Below are 22,143 nucleotides of genomic sequence, written 5' to 3'. Positions count from 1 at the left end.
TTTTGCCTATGTGTTCAGACATTTATCACCCTAGAATGTCATGCCTGGCTTCTTCACTTAACGGCATGCAATCTGTAAATACTTTCTGGCCCCCCGGCTCTGCACCAGATGTGGTTAACATTGAACAAACGTTACCTCTGTTACCATCCCCGCCACTTGGGTTATAAAAAATGAAGAGTGCTGAGGTCAGGACTGGAGATGCTGTATCAAGGTCGATTCCTGTGGCTTTTTAAAAAAAATGGTATTTCTTGAGTGCTTACTATGTGGCAGACACTCACAGTCTTAATCCCCATTTTGCAGATGAGGTAACTGAGACACAGAGAAGTTGAGGGACTTGACCAAAGTCACACAGCAGACAAGTGGCAGAGGTGGTTTTAGAATCCAGGTCCTTCTGACTCCCAGGCCCATGTTCTGTCCACTAGGACACTGCTTCTCTGTGTCTGTGGGATAGCCCCGCTAAATAAAGTTGGTGGCTTAAGTTCCAGAACCTATTACTAACTAGTATATTTTCACTGCTTTAACCTGTGAGGGGTTCACATATTTCCCACTGGCACCTGACATGATATGTGTGTTCATGCGGGTCCTCAAGTAAGCACATGCCTTCCATCTGAAAAAATTCAAATTCTTTAGAAAAGTGTTAGTAACCTCTAGCCCTCAACTGCTAGCTTCAAAAAAGACAAAAAGTACTATAGGGACTATTTTAGCCCCAAATAGGCTTTATTCAGAGGTGTGAAACTAGGCATTACATGACATGTGGTGCATGGTGGATCAGCCATATGAAAAGCCGTTAATATGTCAAGATCTCAATATTTATTATTTTGGGGCTGAAATGGTCTGAGTATGGTGTTAAATCTCATGTTCCATTTGGTGAATTTGGCCCACCTTTCTAATGGTTTCAACACTATCATATCATGGACCATCCAGTATAAGCTGCAGAAATACAGAATGATTGTCAGGGTCAGATGAGCTTTAATGCCGGCACAGAAAATGGGCAGAGGGACCGGTAGAGATGGCCAGGTCTAGAAGGGTGGATGTGGAGGCTGGGCTCCCTCCCTCCCTCCCTCATTGAGGCAGTGGGGCAACTTAAGAATGAGGGGGCTAATAATTATAATTAAATTATGGCATTAAGTGCTTACTATGATTCAAACCCTAGGGAAAATACAAATTAATCAAGTTAGACATAATCTCTGTCCTATGTGGGACTCACAGTTCTAAATGGGAGGGTGAACACATAGGAAGCCCCATTTAACAGTTGAGGAAACTGAGGTACAGAGAAGTTGTGACTTGTCCGAGGTCACACAGCAAGCGATTGTCAGAGCCAGGATTAGAATCCGGGTCCTTTGACTTCCAGGCCCATGTTCTTTCCTCTAGGCTATGGTACTACTCTATGCCAAGCACTAGGACAGGTGTAAGATCATCAGGTCAGACCCAGGTCCAGTCCCTGTCCCACATGGGGCTCACAGTCTAAGTGGGAGGGAGAACAAGTATTTAATTCCCATTATAGAGATGAAGAAACTGATGCTCAGAGAATTTAAGTGATTTGCCCAAGGACACTTAAAACAATAACCATCATTTCAAATGAAGACTGTCTTCTTATGAGACTCTGTATATGACATTCCAACTTGTGACTTGCATCCTTGAATTCTACTACTCTGAAAGCTCTTTTTTCAAACTTGATGGATATATTGCACTTTCCAGTAGTAGAGAGTAGACAAACCTGCCTTGTGGATGGAGGCTGCTTGGACATAGAGTGGTGAGATGGAGATACCTAGAGGCAAATTTAAATGCAGAAAGAGCTCTTTTTGAGTCTGAGTCATTTATTAATAATAATAATATTAATGGCATTAAAGCACTTATTAGGTGCCAGGCACTGTACTAAGCACTGGGGTGGATACAAGCAAATCGGGTTGGACACAGACCCTGTCCCATGTGGGACTCACAGTCTCAATCCCCATATTACAGATGAGGTAACTGAGGTTCTGAGAAGGTAAGTGACTTGCCCAAGATCATACAGCAGACAAGTGGTGGAGTGGGATTAGAACCCATGACCTTCTGACTCACAGGCCATGCTCTATCCACTATGCCATGCTGCCTCTCATCTAGAAAGTCCCTGGCCATGAGCACAAGTTGGGAGACAGGCAAGTTGGTCTCTGGCTCTTTTGGTCATATTGGCGTAAGGCCATAGGTCCTTTATCAGGGACATGTTCATAGGCAAATGACAGGTTTCCGTATTTACTGGAAGAGTTTGCTGCCAGTCCGTGGCTGTCAGTCAATCATATTTGAGCGCTTACTGGGTGCAGTCCACTATACTGAATGCTTGAATAACAGACACATTCCCTTCCCATAACAAGCTTACAGTCTAGAGGGGGAGACAGACATTAATATAAATCATTGAATTACAGATATGTACATAAGTACTGTGGGGCTGGGAAGGGGATGAGTAAAGGGAGCAAGTCAGGGTTATGCAGAAGGAAGTTGGGAGAAGAGGAAAGGAGGACTTAGTCTGGGAAGGTCTCTTGGAAGAGATGTGCCTTCAGTAAGGCTTAGAAGAGGGAGGAGAGTAATTGTCTGTTTGATTTGATGAGGGAGGGTGTTCCAGGCCAGAGGCAGGATGTGGATGAGAGGTTGGCGGGGTGCACGGGTAGATGAGATTGAGGTACAATGAGAAGGTTAGCACTACAGGAGCGAAGTTTGTGGGCTGGGTTGTAGTAGGAGAGAAGCAAGGAGAGGTAGGAGGGAGCAAGGTGATTGAGTGCTTTCAATAATAATAATAATAATGATGGTATTTGTATGTGCCAAGCACTGTTCTAAGCATTGGGGGGGATACAAGGTAATCAGGTTGTCCCACGTGGGGGTCACAGTCTTAATCCTTATTTTACAGATGAGGAAATTGAGACATAGAGAAGTTAAGTCACACATCTGACAAGTGGCAGAGCAGGGATTAGAACCCATGACTTCTGACTCCCAAGCCTGTGCTGTTTCCACTGAGCAATGCTGCTTTCAAGCCAGGAGCCAGTGATTTCCTGATGACCACATTCTGATATAGACTTGGAATTTTAGCTAGATCAATTTAGGTGCTATAGGAGGGAAGATAAAAGGAGAAAGAAGAGTGGGCGGCTAGAGAGGCCTGTGATGTCATCATTCTAACTGCAGTTTAGTGTGAATGAGTAGACACCACTATAATCACTTAGGCATTTGAGTTCCAGGAAACCATCTTAATCCTTAGATGTATTCTGGTAGTTAGAATTTTCCCGAAACTGAAATATTGTTAATATTAAGCTCACGGTCATATGCTTACTGTGCATATCCCTCTAAAAAATAAACAAAGCACCACCTCATTAACACAAGTTTTTGTAAGAAGGCTGTCCTATTGTTGGAAATACTTGTCTCACTAGAGATAGTTACAGAGCTGGGGAACAGGTGACTATTGAAATGGACTGGAAGGGACTATGCTAACCAGTAACTTAAAGTTTCCTAGAAGTCAGTTATGGTACTGTGGGGGTCACCCTTCCATAAAAAGCAGATGGTCTCACCCTGTTGGAAAGAGAGCTGAGTTCTTGAATCCTGTGGGAATCAAAAAATTCCTCCCTCTATTTGTAGGGATTTTTGATGGCTTCCATTCATCTGACCTTAGTTATTAATCTCCTGGCTTTTCCTGATGCCTTTAGGATAGAAAGACTATTAATCCTAGAGTCACAAATTCAATTTGGCTGGTCAATTTCTCCTGTTTCAGTTAAGTTATTTCATCCCACTGTCCAGGACTCTAGAAGAGTTGCTTAGCTGACTCTTTAGGGATTTGTATCATTTGTGGCTGTGAGTTCAGGTATACTATGGGATATCAAGTATGTAAGCACCTAATGGGCAGGAAGAGTGTCTACCAACTATATTGAATTCTCTCCCAAGAGATTGTTACAGTGCTCTGCACATAATAAGCACAGAATAAATACCAATGACTGATTTGCTTTCTGGTTGGAAAGTAAAGATTTCTGGAACTATAGCCTATAATATCATATTGGTGATATAAAAACAACTTTATAAGCACTCAATAAATACGACTGATGGATTGATCTTTAGGGTAGGGGTCATGTTGCTAAAACACCTCTATAGTCCAGTAAACCTAATGATCGGCTTTCAGTTAAATGCACGTGAACACAGATTCAAGGCTACTTTGAAAAACTTGTGGAATATCCAGCTTCCAGCATGGTTTTGACCAGCACTACTCCTGGACCATACCATGTTGACTGGCAGGACAAGATGGTTAATTTTGAGGCCTAGGAAAAATATCTTCCGACTAGCATTGAGGCACAGAAAGAAAGATTTGTCTTGGTGCCAACAGCTGAACAGGGTGTGCCTCTTTTCCCTGCCTTTGAAGCCTCTGTTGCTCACAGGGGTAGATTCTGTCAGTCAACTGCAGTATTGCAAACAACATGAAGGCTGTTGAATTTGTCATGTGTCTGATTTTGTGACTTGTTACTTACTGGCTATGCTCTTTTCTTGGGACCTTCTGCGTGGTCTTCCTTTTTGAATTTACATAACATAGAGTCCATGCAAAATGAATGCTTGGAAAAGGATTAAGATAGAAAGCGTTGCAGCAGGTTAGCTCTGTACATTCTTTTGGCTTTTAGGAATGACTGGATAGACTTAAGAACTCAGTTGGTGAGCTGTTTAACCTTCCAAATTGAGATTTTTATTATTATTATTAATAATAATAATTATGGTATTTGTTAAGCACTTACTATGTCCTTAATAATCCCACCTTGATTACTGTATCCACCTCTTTGTGGACCTGCCTCTGGTTTTTCCACCATCCAGTTCATGCTCCATTATGCTGCCCAGATCATTTTCCTTTATAAACGTTCAAACCATGTTTCCCCACTCCTCAAGAAACTCCAGTGGTTGCCAACCCACCTCCGCATCAAACAAAAACTCCTCATCATTGACTTTAAAGCACATAATCACCTTGCCCCCTCCTACTTCACCTCACTATTCTCCTATTACAACCCAGCCCACACACTTTGTTTCTCTAATGCTAACCTTCTCACTGTACCTCGATCTCATCTATCTCGCCGCTGTCCTCTCGCCCTCATCTTACCTCTGACCTGGAATGCCCTCCCTCCTCTTATCAGACAGATAATTGCTTTCCCCCACTTCAAAGACTTATTGAAGACACATCTCCTCCAAGAAGCCTTCCCTAACTAAGCCCTCCTTTCTTCCTACTCTCTTCTGCATTGCCCTGACTTGCTGCCTTCATTCATCCTCCCTCCCATCCCCATAGCACACACACACATATATATCTGTATATATATATATATATATATATATATATGTCTGTAATTTATGTATATTAATGTCTGTCTTCCCCTCTAGACTGTGAGCCGGTTGTGAGCAGAAAATGTGTCTGCTGTTATATTGTAAAAATGATAATGATGGCATTTAAGCGCTTACTATATGCCAAGCACTGTTCTAAGCGCTGGAGGGGATACAAGGTAATCAGGTTGTCCCACATGGAGCTCACAGTCTTAATCCCCATTTTACAGATGAGGTAACTGAGGCCCAGAGAAGTTAAGTGACTTGCCCAAAGTCACACAGCTGACAAATGGTGGAGCCAGAATTAGAACCCATGACCTCTCACTCCCAAGCCTGTGCTCTTTCCACTGAGCCACACTGCTTCTATGCTGCTTTGCACATAGTAGGCACTCAGGAAATGTGATTGCACTGTTCTCAGCACTGGGGTAGATACAAGATTATCAGGTTGGACACAGTCCCTGTCCAAAATGGAGCTCACAGTCTTAATCCCCATTTTACAGATGGGGTAATTGAGGCACAGACAAGCAAAGTGGCTTACCCAAGGTCATACAGCAGACAGGTGGCAGAGCTGGGATTGGAACCTGGGTCCTTCTGACTCCCAGGCCCATGCTGTATCCACTAAGCCATACTGCTGCTTCTTTTGCACAGTTGAATCATGAAAGAATAGGTTTCAGGTGGGAATGCTAATTCTTCACTCTGGGAGTGGTAAATCTTAGCCCATTGTTTCTGAGTGGTGATGAAGTTGTGGGGGAAAATCGTGGCTTCATATAGTTAATTTCTCATCCAGGAGATTGAGTTGTTTTCTGGGGTGACAATTTCAGACCAAGTTTTACACACAGATCTGTGGAAAGCCATGCCTCCTCTCCATTTCCATCCCAGGCCCTGGCTTGGCTCTGTTAAGTCATGAAAAACAAGAGGCTGAAACCCTGAAGAATAAACTGTAGAGGATATAATAATAATGACACCAATAATTGTAGGATTTAATTGCCTACTATGTGCCAAGTGCTGCGATAGATACAAGATAATCAGATCCCACGTGGGATTCTATGAAGGAGGGAAAACAGGTACTGAACCCCCATTTTGCAGATGAGGAAATTAAGTCAGTCTCAGAGAAGTAAAGTGACTTGCCCAACATCACACAGGAGGTATGTGGCAGAGCAGGGATTAATATCCAGGTCCTCTGACTCCCAGGCCCAAGATCTTTCCAGTATTTTTTTGGATGACCATGTTATGATATAGTCTTGGAATTTTAGCTAGATCATTCAGGTCCAGTAGGAGGGAAGATAAAAGGAGAAAGAAGACCAGGTGACTAAAGAGGGCTGTGGAGCCACCATCCAAACTGCAGTTTAGTATGAATAAGTATATAGTCAGCACTATAATCATCTAGGCATTTGGTTCCCAGGAAACCATCTTAAATCCTTTGAGGTATTCTGGTAGTCAGAATTTTCCTGAAGCCAAAATGTTGTTGATACTAAGCTCATGTTCATATGCTGACTGTGAATGTGCCTCTGAAAAATAAACAAAGAGAGCATCACCCCATTAGCTGACACCGCCCTCTGGTCTAATCCATGTGGCCAACCAGAGCTCCTTGGACAGATGAAGGCTGAGAGAATTCTCTTGTGAGGAATATCACAGAGTTCTGAGAGATTGGACTATGCACAGGTCAACAGTGGCTTTCCTTATGGCTCTGTCTACCTCTGCTTTACCCATCCACTCGATAGCAACTATTGCTTCACCACTGTGTGCAAATCCCTGAACCGAACAGTTGAGAGAGTACCATTAAAAACACAAGTCTTGGTCCCTGCCACATGAGTCCATCTTGAGGGCTGCAGTCCCTAGCTCCAAAGGTTTCGTGAGGAAAAAATGAGATGGGTACTATACAAGTATTAGGAAAAGTTTGGGAATTTTGCCAAGACTGAACTGAACCGATGGTTGGTAATCCTGGAGAAGGGGCATGTGGGAATTGTCCTACAGTGGGCCTTGAGTGGAATGCTGTTCTATGTCAGGCTTTGTAGGTATGGGGTGGGTGTTACCTAGCAGTCGGAAGCTTTGGAGCTTGGATGTCGCTTTGCTTAGGACCCAGAGTCACTTTCCTCTAGACAGTATGAGAAGCATAAATGATCTGAGTAACCAGTAATGGCTGTGCACAGCTTGCTGAAATGATAATGAGTCCAGTGATTACTGAGGGTCTGGAGAAGGCAGATCCCATTTCGAATGGCTTGAGATAGAGGAAACCACTGAAAATTAGCTTTTTTAAGTGTAGGAACCTGATTATTGTTGCCAGTTCCATCACAGGTTAGGGTTAACATGTTTCCAGTAGCAACTGTGCATTCATAAAATAACACATCAGTCGGAACAAACTGCCTCTATCATGAGCAAACACAGCTCCCTCCTTTCCCCCACATTATAGGGTGACGATACCTCAGGTGAGGTATGATGATCTAAATGCTATATCTTTTTGAAGCCATCGGCGATCTAATGGAAAATCTTGATGCTGAAATTCTCAATTGAACTTCCAAACCACATTATGTGGTGTGCACCCCATTGAACATCCTGGAAATAAAAGTACATCCACATCGGGGCTTGGGAAGAACATTTTATTGCTAAGCATATCCTTGAACCAAAAGGCAAATATTAAAAAAAGAAAAGAACAAAAAGGAAAATAACATCACAATAACCCAACGAAATCCTCGAGGTTCTTTTCTTAAGTTGGGGATAATGTAGAAGCCCACATACAGAATGCACATGTTCCCAAAAAACTGTCCAATAGAAACTTACACCAAAAAAAAGGTAACAGATTTTGTTTCCTTGAAATGAAGAGTAAAGAAAGCAGGAGATCATTTCACAAGACTCCAAGAACAGCAATCTTTTACAGACATCAAGATATAATCAACTTCATATAGGTTTGGCCATTTGAGTGATCTAAAATCGTGCTTTCATATCCTTTTTCAAACCTGTCTTTGTATTAAAAAACAAAAAACTGAAAAAAATCCCAAACCACACAGTTACATCGAAAGGACCTGGTAACTAGGGAAATCCCTTCCCATTTTCATTAGAGAAGCCTTTGAGTTTGCTCTTGTTTTTGTGTGTGTGTGTGTGTGATGACATTTCTTCAAAGTCAAATATTCATGCGACTTACAAACACCAGCGAGAGTAGATTTCTAAATCTAAACAGCTGATTGATTTTCATCTGTACACAAAGAAATAGAGTATTTCTGATTTTTCTAGAGTCCGTATTTCACTTTGTGGTTTTTTTTTTCTGTTTTTACTTTCTTGCTCCCTCTCGCTTTAAGTACGTGATACCCACGGCCCTACTACCCATTGGTTCTTATTCTGTACATTAACTTACCCCCCCCCCTTCAAAGGAATACAGGAAAGAAACCAAAAGGAAAGGAAATGAAAGAAACAAACAGGTCAATCTGAAAGCATTATGTACAATAGGTGGCTATCTAAGAAATTACACCGGCAAAAGATGTAGTAAAATATGTAAACAAAATCTGAGCAGATCATTTTTCTTTTGACACAGGTGACTGTGACAAAACTTACTCACGCTTTCTTCGCATTTAAGGTGAACCTATTGTTCCGTTGCTTTCTCTGAAAACAACACTCTCTCAACGCATCAAGACCCTAACACATTTCTGGCCCATTCGTCCCAAACATACCGTGATAAATATATCTGTATATATATATTTATATATTATACTATTAAATTCCTTTTTGTGTCACAGCAGCTTTATTCATTTATTTATTTATCTTTAAAAAAGAGAGGGTCAAGGGAGAATTGGGCAGATGGGAGGACAGAGCTATTCGTGAGTGTCAGGCTACAAAGTGAAAGTTGTGTATGAAAAAAACATTATGTCAAAAAAACAAAACACCAAAACAAAACTATTTTGTACTCATGACGTGTTTGGCTCGTGTGACCTTTTGTTGTTCTGTCACATGTGGAACTCCCGTATTGTCTTTATTTAGATTCTTGAACGGATTGTTTGATTTTTGTTTTTTTTGTCTTGGTTTTTTTTGTGTGGTTTTTTTTTTGCATGCATCTCAATCAGTCGGCACCAGAACGGTCCCCTCCCACCTTCCAAGAAAGGCTCTTGTTGAGTTAGTGAGTCAAACTCTGCCCGACTCAGGCTGACCCCGTTTCCCTTTGTTGCAGTCCGTCCACACCAATGCGTACGGACGATAGATTTGCACAGAGCCGAGAGCCCCGACTGGACGAGACTGGACCCGTCCGTTCCAAGAGTTCGGTCTGCAGATGCCGGGGGACCGGCTCTAAGTAACGCCGCTGATTGCACGGTTTCTATGTGTTCCGAGCAGAGCGCCTTACCGCGAACAAATCACAGATTCTAGGGACACCACAACCTGATATGTAGAGTGAACACCATGGGTAGCTTTTCAGTTACTATATGGTGACGGTCTATTTGTTTTTTGTTTTTGTTTTTTGAGATCTATCTCTCACTCTTTCACCCTCTCTCGCTCGCTCGCTCTGCAGCTCGCGTCCGGCCTCCTCTCAAAAAATAAACCCAAAAGCTATCACTTCTCTCGAATCTCACAAAGTTACACATATACCGGACATTTGTCGAACTTTTTTTTTGTCAATTTTTTTGTCTATTTTTGAAAAGAATGCAACTGAAAAATCATTGATACAGTCAAGGGTCACGAGCGTCGTTAGAGACGCTCGCTCGGAGTTGCGAGAAGCCTCCTGCCTCTCATCCAAAGTTCCGCACGGGTGAGGGAGGGAGTGAGGGGCGCAGAAACCTCGAAGTCCACCGAGGCCTGTGGGGAGTCACGCCCCTGCCTAGGCAGATGGATGTGCTTTATGATACAGGGGGCAGAGTGTTTTTCGTTTTGTTGTTCTCTCTCCGAGCGGTGACCGAAATAGAGCAGTAACGGCCAAAAGATTTGCGCTTTTTTGTTTTTTTGTTTTGTTTAGTTTTGTTTTCCCTCAGCCGTCGCTCCCACTCTCAACAGCGTCCTAGCTGTTCCGACCTCTCCGTTGAATCTCGCGTGTCCGTATTTATATATGTATATAGAAATAACTCTGTTCGCGTCTCTGTCTTTACACGTAATACTCTCTGTCCTTGTTTTTCTGCTTCTTGTGGCCGCCCTTGGAGCTCTGCTGCTTCTCCTTGACGAGCGTGCCGTTGCTCTGGGCGGAGTTGCTGATGTAGTTCCGCGTCTCATCCACCTGATAGGAGCCCTCATCCCTGTTCCTGTACTTGTACATGGCATACAGGAGGATGAGGATGCAGAGGGCGGCGGCCGCCACGATGCCGACGACCATCCCCGTCGTGCTGCTGGATTCGCGGACCACCTCTGAGGCCCCCGGGACCCGTCTGATTCCTGGCTCTGTGGGGTTTGCTGTGGGCACATTACGGAACATGGGGGAAGTGATTAGCGGGCTCTTCCGTTTTGTGCTGTCTAGCTCATAGGCAGTGGGCAATGGAAGCAAGACTATATCAGGCTGGGGTCTGAGCTCACGGTTATTCATTTTGCCGGCCGGCAGTCTGGGCGCCATCCCGGATGAGGACGAAGCCGTGGAGCGCGTCAGCTCAGGGGACAAAGGTGTGGTAGGAGTCCTACCGGTTTCGGAGACTCTGTTAGGTCTAAAGTCCTTGAATTCCCACTTGGGCGCATGTGCTTTGTAGCCACCTTCGAAGACTGAAGTGGAAAGACTCTTATCTGTTACCAAGGAGAAGGTGGTGTAAAAATCTTCATCATCAGTAGGGGGCAGGTTAGAGTCAAAGGTTTCCCCTGAGCCATACCCAGATATCACCAAGCCATCATCATCATCATCATCATCACAACCATCGCTGCCTCGGTCCGACAAGCAAGGTAAGCCCGCCTCAGAGGTCATGGACAGGGAATCTTTGGTGGTCTCAATAATGGTGAGGAGGGGGCGGAAGGTAGGGGGGAGTGTAATGGAAGGTGCACGAGGAGCAATAGGAGGGATATCTAAAGGATCTTCTACGAGGAGAGGGAGAACTAATTCACCTCCTGGGATGGAAGAGAGAGAGAGAAACACGTAATTAGTAGTATGCCGATCCTGATCCGTCATGACTCTGCGGTTGTCTGAGGGAGTGGCCCATAAGGTAACCCACGGAGGCCTGGAAATTTCCCCTCCACCCCCACTCCCTGTCCCCCCGGGTCCCTGCCCTCCCATCATTTGACATACCCCGGCTGGACCATTGTGGCGACAGAGTGGCAGGTGCTGACCCAGGGACTCAGTTAGGGAAGATACTTTCAAGCAACCATGTGGGGACCCAATTGGACAGATCCCTCCATGTGGCTGAGCTCTGGAGTGGGTGACATCTGATGTCGGCCTGTGACCTGGATCTCGGGACCTGCTGGTGATTCTTAAGAGCGGTGTTGAGAGACGATGTGGTTCAGGGTGAGCCTTCATGGGTTTATTCACTCTCTGGTTCCCTCCACACATTCCCGGGGGCTCGTCGATTCCATCTAGGCCTTCTGGCCCTTGGGCAGGAGTGATTCAACTCAAAAGGAGGGCAGAGGTGACAGGGCCTGGTGGGTGGGGAGGTAGTTTGGGGGAGATAAGAAACCCCTTTAGCAGGGTGTTCATGTCTCAATCTACCATCCTTTCCATGACCCCATCTTCTATGACGAGGTCAGCTAAGTGTCCGGATAAGAATCTGGCTGAAGTCCGGGACTCTTATTAGTAAACTGGGGGGAGGCCGAAGTCTGTAACCACATTTCTTGAGACTCCGAGGAGCAGGATACTCTCTCTCTCTCCCTTGAGCCCTGAGTGACGATGCTGTATCAGGTCATGAGGGGCTGGAATGAACTTCTCTTCCTGTGCCCCTATACTTTGGCAGGTCATCTGTTGGTGGTGTGCTCTGTCTCTGGGCACCTGTCCTGTGGAGGGGAAGGCAGAGAGGGCAGGACAACCAGTGACGTGTGTCCCGTTCCAGGGCAGGGCTGATAAGGTGTATGGAAACATCTCAGGCCAAGCGTCAAGCCCTCTGTTCCCACCTGGGCTGTTAGAGTCATAGACTGAGCCGATGGTGTCCCACAGACCAGGCTGTGGATTCCTGTGCTCAAGCATGGGCAATCTCTGTATCTCCAAACAAAGGCAACGTGGCCACTCCATTCCAGATGGATAGGGCCTGGGATGACGTGAAGGCCCTGGCCATCACCCTTGGTGCTTCCCCTTTTTTGATTGGATTTTCTGTCATCCCACTTCCATCTCCCTCCCACTCAGCATCAATGGAAAGGATCTGAAATGGATTAGGCCAATGAGAAATCCAGGTAAATGAGGACTGGATCTGTGGACTTAGGGCATTTGATATCCTCCCCACCCTCAACCCCATAACACTTATTTACATATCTTTATATGATATATTATGAATGATAACTATTAATGTTTGTCTCCCCCCTCTAGACTACAAGCTCACTGTGGGTGGGGAACGTTTCTGCTAACTCTGTTGTACTGTAATATCCCAGGAGCTTAATACAATTCTCGGCACATAGTAAGTGCTCAATAAATACCATTGATTTGTTGTATATTGCTATATTAGGTGATTATTTTAATTAAATGAGCAAGTATTCCATGCAGAGCATTGAACTGTCTGGGTGAATATAATGCAACAGAATTGGTAAAAGCAATCTCTGCCACCCTCTTTCAGAGCTCAACCTAAGGCTTCAACAGGCTGAGAGGTGCTAGTGTCTTGATGGATTTCAGAGGCACACTGATCACAGGATGTTACACTGAATTGGACTGAGAATTCTCTTTGCATTCTTATCCAGCTTTGAGATCTAGGTCTGCTCACTTTGGACAGAGTTGTGCTTTCCTCTCTACTAGAGAAGCAGCATGGCTAAGTGGAAAGAGCACGGGTTTGGGAGTCTGAGGATGTGGGTTCTAATCCTGGCTCCACCATTTGTCTGCTGTGCAACCTTGGGCAAGCTGCTTAACTTCTTTGTGCCTCAGTTCCCTCATCTGTAAAATGGGGATGAAGACTGTGAGCCCCACTTGGGACAACCTAATTAACTTGTATCTAACCCAGTGCTTAGAACAGTGCTTGGCACATAGTAAATGCTTAGCAAATACCATCATTATTACTACAGCTCACTGGGGCATCTGAGAGGTCCATTTTAGCCTGGGAAGCTGCTCTCAACCCTTAGGGCTTGGTTAGAGGTTGATAATTTATACCTTGAGGGATAAAAACTGGTCAGGAGCCCTTTGCCAGCAGGAAAGGCAGTAAGTTTTAAGTTTATTGGCACTCCTAAGAGCTGTGGTAAAGGTGTGGGTGGTCATGGACTGGGGGACTGTTGAAGGCGACGGTCCATTTGACTATTAGGTCTCTTGTTGGTGGCCTGTGATCTACCCTCCCGAGTGGTGCAAGAAGTTAGTTTGGATGGGTAGGGGACGTCAGTTTGGCTGGCCTTCCTACTCTTGCTCACAAATCCTCTGGAGGCCAGCTCTGGGGAAGCTTCTGCTGGGCCTGAGAGAGGGTGTCTTGCCTAAGTCAGTGATTAGACCCTGGCAAGAGCTACCAGGGGAAGCTGTGGAAGTTGTTTGTGGGGAATTTTGCAGAAGGGGCTAGACTGTCTCCCCCGATTAGACTGTAAGCCCGTCAATGAGCACGGATTGTCTCTATCTGTTGCCGAATTGTACATTCCAAGCACTTAGTACAGTGCCCTGCATATAGTAAGCGCTCAATAAATACTAATGAATGAATGACTATCACCTGTTCTCGGTGGCTGGGCAATTTGTTGGGGATTGAGCTGCACAAACTCTTGGGACCCTTTTGACATTGGGATCGAAGGCACCTGAATGGAGCATCTTCATGACCCAAGTTTAGTAAGAGCAAAGACGTTATCTTCCCATTGGAAATCTCAAGGTATCACCAAAAACACAATTTCTCATTTGAGTCCGTCATTTCCCTGTTGTCACCCCTGACCATGATTTTTTTTTCCCTACCCTTCTCTGCTCCCAGAACGAAAGGTTTGTGCATTTGGAAGAGATGGGTGCAACCAAGGAATGCTAAATTATGTTCTGTGGACTTGGGTGGTGCAGGAATTATCAGCCGAGGCCTGGTTGCATGTTAAGTGAAGCTTTGGCACTGAGTGAGTTTCACAACCACTCAAGTACTGGTCTTCGGGAAAGGTCAGGTAGAATAGACTGAACAGTTTCCATCTGACTCAGTGTGGATGATGTGTCAGAGTAATCTGTCTGGGTCCTTTTCATGGTTCGAGCCAGGGAATGCCTGACTACTGGAACTGAGGATTGGTGACCCAAGGAATGTGCTCTGTATTTGCCAAAATTCCCTAGATGGTGGACTGAGAGAAACTATTAGCTAGAATTAAATCATTAATGAGATGGTCCTTAAAAAACCCCTACTCTTCAGAAGGTGAAGATGGAGGGATGGTAGCTTCCCTAGCCTCCTCTAGAGAAGCAAAAGCATGGGTTTGGAGGTCAGAGGATGTGGGTTCTGATCCTAGCTCTGCCACTTGTCTGCTGTATGACCTTAGAAGCAAGTCACTTTACTTCTCTGTAAAATGGGGAGCGAGACTGTGAGCCCCACATGGGACAACCTGATTACCTTATATCTACCCCAGCACTTAGAACAGTGCTTAGCACATAGTAAGTGCTTAACAAATACGATAATTGTTATTATTATTAGAGAGCTGATGCAAGCAGAAGTAAAGAATGTGGCTGCCTATGACATGATCTATATTGCAAGCTCCTCAAGGGCAGAGACTAAAAGCAGCATGGCCTAGTGGCAAGAACACGGGTTTAGGAGTCAGAGGTCGTGGGTTCTAATCCCACCTCCACCACTTGTCTGCTGTGTGACCTTGGGCAAGTCACTTAATTTCTCTGTGCCTCAATTACCTCATTTGTAAAATGAGGATTGAGATCAGGAGCCTGTGACCTGATCACCTTGCATCTTGAACGGTGCTTGGCACATAGTAAGTGGTTAACAAATACCATTATTATTACTATTGTTACAATTGTCCCTTAGGGGAGGCCTCTGAGGTCCCAGGGCTCAGGCACCAGGTGTCTGGGAGATTCTGAGAAGTGATGGAAACTTCAGCCTAGAGTGGTGTTGGGGGTGGTGAGGTGACTCTAGAGCTGAAAATGTGAGTGAATAGGCTACCTCTTACCTTCCTATGGTCAGATTCCTTCTCTAGAAAAGGAACTATAAAGGAGTAATTACTGCTGAAGGAACATATACCCAGAAATCCTAACAGAAACCAGGTAGGCAAATGTTGCACCTGGAATCCTTGATCTGGAGAGTTGCCTTGGTGCTCGTGACGCTTCTGAAAACTCAACTTGCCTTTCTCCTGTGGATATTTCCATTGAAGTCTTGACCGTAGACAGTAGTGTGCGGCAGATGGGATCACCCGGTTTGATGTGTCTTCAGCCAACATCCTACTGGAAGCAGTCCAGTACTGTGGGACAACTTTGCAGACTCGAAGGGTGTCTTGACTGTGATATCTGAGATCGTAGCCCGGTGGTACTGGGTGATGGGGCGGTGGTCTGTCTCTGAACTCTACCATGGTTGCTTGAGAGTATCTTTGTAACCGAATGGGAGCACGAGCACTTTTTTGTTTTCCATTTCTTTGCAAAGTAGGGGATAAGAGGAAGTGCTTCCGTAGGAGTAGTGGAGACACTTCCAACTGGTTTGGTGACCCCTTCCTACCAAAAGGGTCTCCCACAGATGGACCCCTAATCCAGTCACCTCTGTGAAACAGAGCTTGGTCACAGAGGCTGGGGTAGTACGTGGGTTCTGCCCAGACTGGGGGAACAGCTCACTGATATGACCTTTCCCTTCCACTCCCTCCCCAAATCCCTCCCAGCTCCTAGAGTTTAATTCACATAATTGTCAGCAAATGGTACGAACATGCCCGCAAACGTAAACAGATCCAAAATGAAATAAAAGTAGTCTTTAAAACAAGCAGATAAAAATGAAACTGAGGAACAAAGGCTGTTTTTTAAAACAAAACAAAATACATAGACTAGAAAATGAACTCTGTAGCTGTAATGATGAGCTCAGGAAGGAGAGAAAAGACAAACGTCACCAATTCACTTGACGAGAAGAAACGAAATGGAAAGTAAAAAATCAATGGGAAAAAAAAAATTTGAGTAAAAAAAGCAGTCAAAACATTGTCCAAAGTAATGTTAAAAAAATCTGAGAAAAGCATACCACATTGATTTCTTTTTTCTTTTTTTGTTGTTAACTTACATCAACAAATTGCCCGCATGTTTTTTGGCATGAAAGAAAAATTTACAAAAGAAAGTTGTGTAAGAATGTTCTTGGACAAATAGAATTGCCACATTCTTGGAACTTGCTTTTTTTGTTGTCATTTCTTAAAAACTTTTTAGCAAAACGTTTAGTTTTTGAAAGAATTATTTACGACAAAGGTGATAACAGGGAGGCCACGACACAAACATCCACACCACAGAACATGAACGGAAAAAAAATCTGCACTTTACAGTGTTACTCTGGGGGGCTTGGGGTGTCAGTTTTTAATCTGAACCTTTCAGGTTGCCGTGATATAGAAAAAAACCTGTACATTCAGTCATTTTTAAATCTTAAAAAAAAATCTATCCATCTAATGGTTCGAATGGTGCTTGTTTTTTGTTTGGGTTTTTTTTTTTTTTGCATTTTTAGGTATTTGGCTAGATATTTGAAACCGTTTCTTAAATTTGGGGATGGAATTAATATAGGGATGGATGACGGCACATAGGTTTTTCACAATGTTGAAGAAAGGAAGGGATTATGGGAGGAAAAGATGCCTAAAGGGGAGGGACGTATCTATGAGTGTACTACACAGGAGATGAAGATGATGGGAGTAAATGTGTAAGTCAGTTGCCATGTCCATGTAAGGGCGGTACGAAGTGATCTAGCTGCATTAGAGCTTCTGGCTGTAAGGAAGGGATGGGCAATATACAAAAACAAATGAGCATATGCATGCCCATCTACAAAAAGAAAGAACAGAACTCTAACACTGACAGTCTCACAAACCCTAAGTTGCAACTTGTTCAACATGCAAGTTACTAAAAGAGATAATTACGATTTCATTCAAGCTCTCAAAATTATAAAAACAATTCAACTCTCTGCTACTAAAACAGGCAAATTACATGAAATAATAATCTAATGCTAACGATCAAAGTATTAAACAAATAACAAAATCAGTCTTAAGCATTTGGGGCAGAGTAGAACGACTTCGCCTGCAGTCCCTCACATCCCGTCTCACCTATGCTCTTGGGGGTATTCTCCAAATTCCTGCCGGAGCTGGGTGGGGAAATGGGGCGGGGCATGGGGCCAGAGGTTCTGAAAGTCCCCTCTCCTCCCTACCACCCTCCACGTTACTGACACGGTGTCTGGGTGAGATTGCAAGGACTGGGTACTTTGATCCCCAGGGTAGGGATGTGGGAATCCCGCAGCTAGAAGTCGTTCCACATCATTCAAAGGCGAGGAGAATTATTGCAGAAAACAATTCATAGCTTTTTTTAAAAAAAACTGGGATAAAATCAAGTATAAAGACTGAGCAATCAAACATTTGTTTATGTGTGTATGTATAGGTGTATATATACATATGTATGTGTGTGTGTGTATATATATATATATATATATATACACATACACAAACATTAATATATACACTACAGAAAGCACTTAGTTCCCAAAAAGGAGGGAGGGAAACGAACCATTTTATAAAGAAAGCAGTCCACACACAATAATATATGAACAATCAGACCTGCACACCAGAGGGGATCATCCAGAGCAGTTGAGGGACACCATCACTTTGGCTTTTTGGAATCAGTGATTCCTCCCCCTAGCACCCCCTTTCTTTTTGGTGCTCCACTCCAAAACTTGTCTTGCCTTTTTAAAATTGAATTTTTTCCCGGTTGGAAAAACGACTCAAAATAAAAGGGGCATGTGGTCTGGGTATATGTCAAAAAGGGCCTCTGAGCAAGTGGGAATCTGCCAAAACTGATGAACGGGTTATCATCTTTTACCTTGGGTTGTCGGATGATAACGGATATAATGTGTGATTCTTTAGTGGGAGTAGTGAGGTGGGGCAGGCTATCGAGGGAAAAAAGAGGGTGGAAGTGAGCAGTGTGACATCTTGGGCCCACTGTGGGTAACGAGATTCCGAGAGGTCTGGTTTAGATTAGGGCAAGAGGGCTAATAATGAATAATTTGGGGGTTTAAATGTTTGCTAAGTGCCAAGCACCATTCTTGGGGTTGATATGAGATAATCGAACCAGGCTCAGCCCCATATCAGATTTAATCCACATTTTCCTGATGAGGGAAACTAGGTACAGGGATGGGAAATGCGAGGTCATTTGGCAGGCAAGTAGCTGAGCTGGGATTAGAACCCACATTCTCTGATTCCCAAGAAAGATTCTGGGAGGGGAAGAAGGGCCAGAGGTCACAGCCCACAACTACTAGGTGACCTATTCCAAAGTGGTTCTCTGTCCCAGGGCAGTCGGGCTGGAGTAGAGTTGGTGGTATGTCTGGAAGTATGACTGCCTCCAAGTATGACTGCCTCCAAGATGGAATCATCTGGGAGCAGATCAGGTGTCAGCAGGATCGAACTTGGGTCTCCTTGCAGCCCCAAGTGAAATCTGACTCTGGAGCCAGTAGAGGTCTGCTTTGAGGCCACTGGGCCCAGCAAGCCACAGGTGATTGGTTAGGGTAGGGATGAGTGGATTTTTTTTTTTCAATGGCATTTAAGTGCTTACTCTGTGCCAGGTACTATTCTAAACACTGGGGTAGATACAAGTCAAGTTAAGCCACTTAACTGCTCTGTGCCTCAGTTACTTCATTTGTAAAATGGAGATGAAGTCTGTGAACCCCATGTGGGACTATGCCCAACTTGATTAGCTTGCATCTACTCCAGGTCTTAGAACAGTTCCTTACATATAGTAAGAATTTAACAAATATCCTAATTATTATTATTATACAAGATAATCAAGTGAATACAATCCACACCCCACATGGGGCTCACAGCCTAAATCCCCATTTTACAGTTGGGGTAACTGAGGCACAGAGAAGTAAAATGACTTACCCAAGGTCAAGAGCAACATGGCTTAGTGCAAAGAGCAAGAGTTTGGGGAGTCAGAGGACATGGGTTCTAATTCCACCTCTGCTACTTGTCTGCTGTGTGACCTTGGGCAAGTAACTTAACTTCTCTGTGCCTCAGTTACATCATCTGTAAAATGGGAATTGAGACTGTGAACCCCATGTGGGACAACCTGATCACCTTGTATCTACCCCAGTGCTTAGATCAGTGCTTGGCACATAGTAAGCACTTAACAAATACCATAATTATTATAATAATATAGCAGACAAGTGGCAGAACCAGTATTAGAACCCAAGTCCTAAGTAAAGCTCATTCTCTATCCAGTAGGTCATTCTGCTTTAGCCAGTTGATGGGTAGGGACTGTCTCTGTTGCTGAACTGTACTTTCCAAGCACACAGTACAGTGCTGTGCACACAGTAAGTGCTCAATAAATACGATTGTATGAATGAATGACTCCAAGTTCATGGGCCACTTGATCTATGTGAGCTCCTTCTCTTGTTCTCGGACTGGTCTGACTGGTCTGAAGGGACTGTGTGAAGACAGACTGGATGAGTGGCAAGCAGCAGGTAGTGGGGCCGAGAGGCTGGGAAGGGAGTTGGCATCCAGGTGAATGTAATGAGCTCTAGAGCTTGGCTCTGGTGTAAGTTCATTGTGGGCAGGGAATGTGTCTGCTTAGTGTATACTGTACTCTCCCTAGTACAGTGCTCTGCACACAGTAAGCACTCAATAAGTACAATTGAAAGAATAAATGAGACCACTTCATCTACCTGGAGCAGTGGCTACTGAGGTTAGAACAGGGTGCGGTGAGGTTTTACCCTTGTGGATTCAGTCCAGAAAATTATCCTTGGTGCATTTAGATATCAGTTGTTCACTGGGTTTTGTTCAAACCAGAGGGACAAAAAGATAAGAGTGGTTTCACAGGTAGGAGGGTCGTTTTAGAGCACCAAGTTGATGGATTGGATGGGGAATATATTGATTTTATTTTTTTGACCATGAGGGGCTGAGTTAATGTTTGAATTGAGGCAAAACAAGAAAATGTAGACCCCTGACCATCATGATTATTATTCTGGAAAGTGTCCTCACCTGCTCAAGACAGCTGAAGCATTGGGGAGGAGGGAGGGTTGGAAGGGGGCAAGGGGAAGGATCCCAGCTGCAGCAAGAAGTGGGAGAGCAAATTCTCTCCTGCTCACTATCCATCCAGAGAAAAGGTTTGGAAAATGATACGAGAGGACCGGATTTGGTGACCAGATTCACTTTTCCTGGAGCTGCAACTCCAGGCAGCGTGAGCATGTCAGAGATTGAACTGGAAACTGGGGAAACCCAGGTAGGCACAACCTTGTGGACGGGTTGGGGAGAGTGTCAAACCCTCAAGAGCAGCCAATCCCAAGGACTGACAGTTTTCTTAAGGGCTCATCTAGAGGACGATTGCTTGGACAGAGTGAATTGGATGGATACGGCAATTCGACATCTGTGTTCTCCATGTACTGCTCTCAGTTTTTCCACATGAAAAAAAAACCTGAGACTGAACCTTTACGGAACGGCCTCTCTCAGGTCTGGCCCACCCAGGTGTTCAGTTTCCAGTTTAATGAAGATACCTGTTGCTCTGGAGAGTTCACAAAGGGGCAGCTTCTGCTAGTAGAGCATACAAGAAGAAACTGGTTGAGAGAAACTTGTTGCCATGAATAGGACTTTGGTCCCACCCCCTCTGGTCACCAAATCTCTGGCAAGCCAATGCCCATATTGATCTGCTGCTGGGGTTGGGACTTGTTTAGTACTGAAGGTTTTCAGTAAAAAGGATGTAGTTTTGTTTTTGTTTTTTTGTTTGTTTTCTGCCATACCTCTGTTAATCCCTGAGGCAGGATCATGCACTGAGTCACGTCATCCTAACAACCAGACTTATCTCAGCATCAGCTGCATGGGAGATGGTCCTGTCCTCCCTTCAACCTCCCACCCCCAGAGAGGATCCTGGGCATATCCGGAAGTCTTGTTACATCTCTAGAGCCACAGAGGAACCATGCTCACTCTCGTGGAAGTGACAGTCCAATGCTGTTAGTGTGAAAGGCAAGCCACAAAGACATGTTCCTTAAAAACTTGCCCTCCAATCCTCAGATGTGGATTCTGAGCCCTGCCTTTCTCCCCATATGTGATTCGCACAGCTCTGCTTGGAAAGTCCAGTTCCAATAACTGATCCCATCTTCCCTTCCTGTCCTGTCCTCACTATTGGTTGAGATGGCTGTCACCACACAGACAGCGCCATCAGGGAGGTTTTTATGGACTCTGGGTCTGGGCTTCTCATGGCAGCGGCTCCTTGTGACCGCCCCCCCCCCCCCATATAGATGTTGCAGTGCAGTGGAGTGTGATGGTGTTGTCGGCCCATTCTTTTCATAAATAGGGTGGTGTATCATAAGAACAGAATATTTCCAAAAGTTAACCTCAGAGAGAAGGCAATTAAGAGTATGGAGAGATGCCTGTCGATTGGAGGGTATCTACATCTGTGTTTGAAAAAATTATAAATGTGGGACTTTTCCAGAGGAGAATAACCTCAGGATTGGAAGAAAATATTTTAAATGTTTGGTTTGGGCTCAAGTGAATCCCAAATGTATTAGCCTTCTTGACTTGAGATGTGGATTTGTGGGCTCGTGGGCCTCTGTGTATCTCGGTCTATCTCTGTCTGACAGTCACTCTCTCTCTCTCCCTCCCTCCCTCTTTATGTGGAACATAGCTGATGCCTGCAGCCATCTGTGACAGAGGGGAAGAGCTGAATGGACTGAGGAGAGGCCA

General features: G+C 44.5%; 1 protein-coding gene across 1 annotated transcript in view; it reads right to left on the bottom strand.

Moving 5' to 3' along the window:
* Nucleotides 1–7,888: 7,888 nt before the first annotated feature.
* NRXN3 (neurexin 3) overlaps nt 7,889–22,143 on the bottom strand; it is a 1,784,727-nt gene continuing 1,770,472 nt past the window's right edge. Inside the window, 1 exon segment of the mRNA XM_029059196.2 lies at nt 7,889–10,989. Within this exon segment, the coding sequence (XP_028915029.1) occupies nt 10,367–10,989 (623 nt within the window). The 3' untranslated portion in view covers nt 7,889–10,366.

This window comes from Ornithorhynchus anatinus, chromosome 1 (genome assembly GCF_004115215.2).
Source record: "Ornithorhynchus anatinus isolate Pmale09 chromosome 1, mOrnAna1.pri.v4, whole genome shotgun sequence".
Lineage (NCBI taxonomy): Eukaryota > Metazoa > Chordata > Mammalia > Monotremata > Ornithorhynchidae > Ornithorhynchus > Ornithorhynchus anatinus.
Note: the sequence above shows the minus strand (reverse complement) of the source record. Positions and strands in the feature narration are given on the sequence as shown.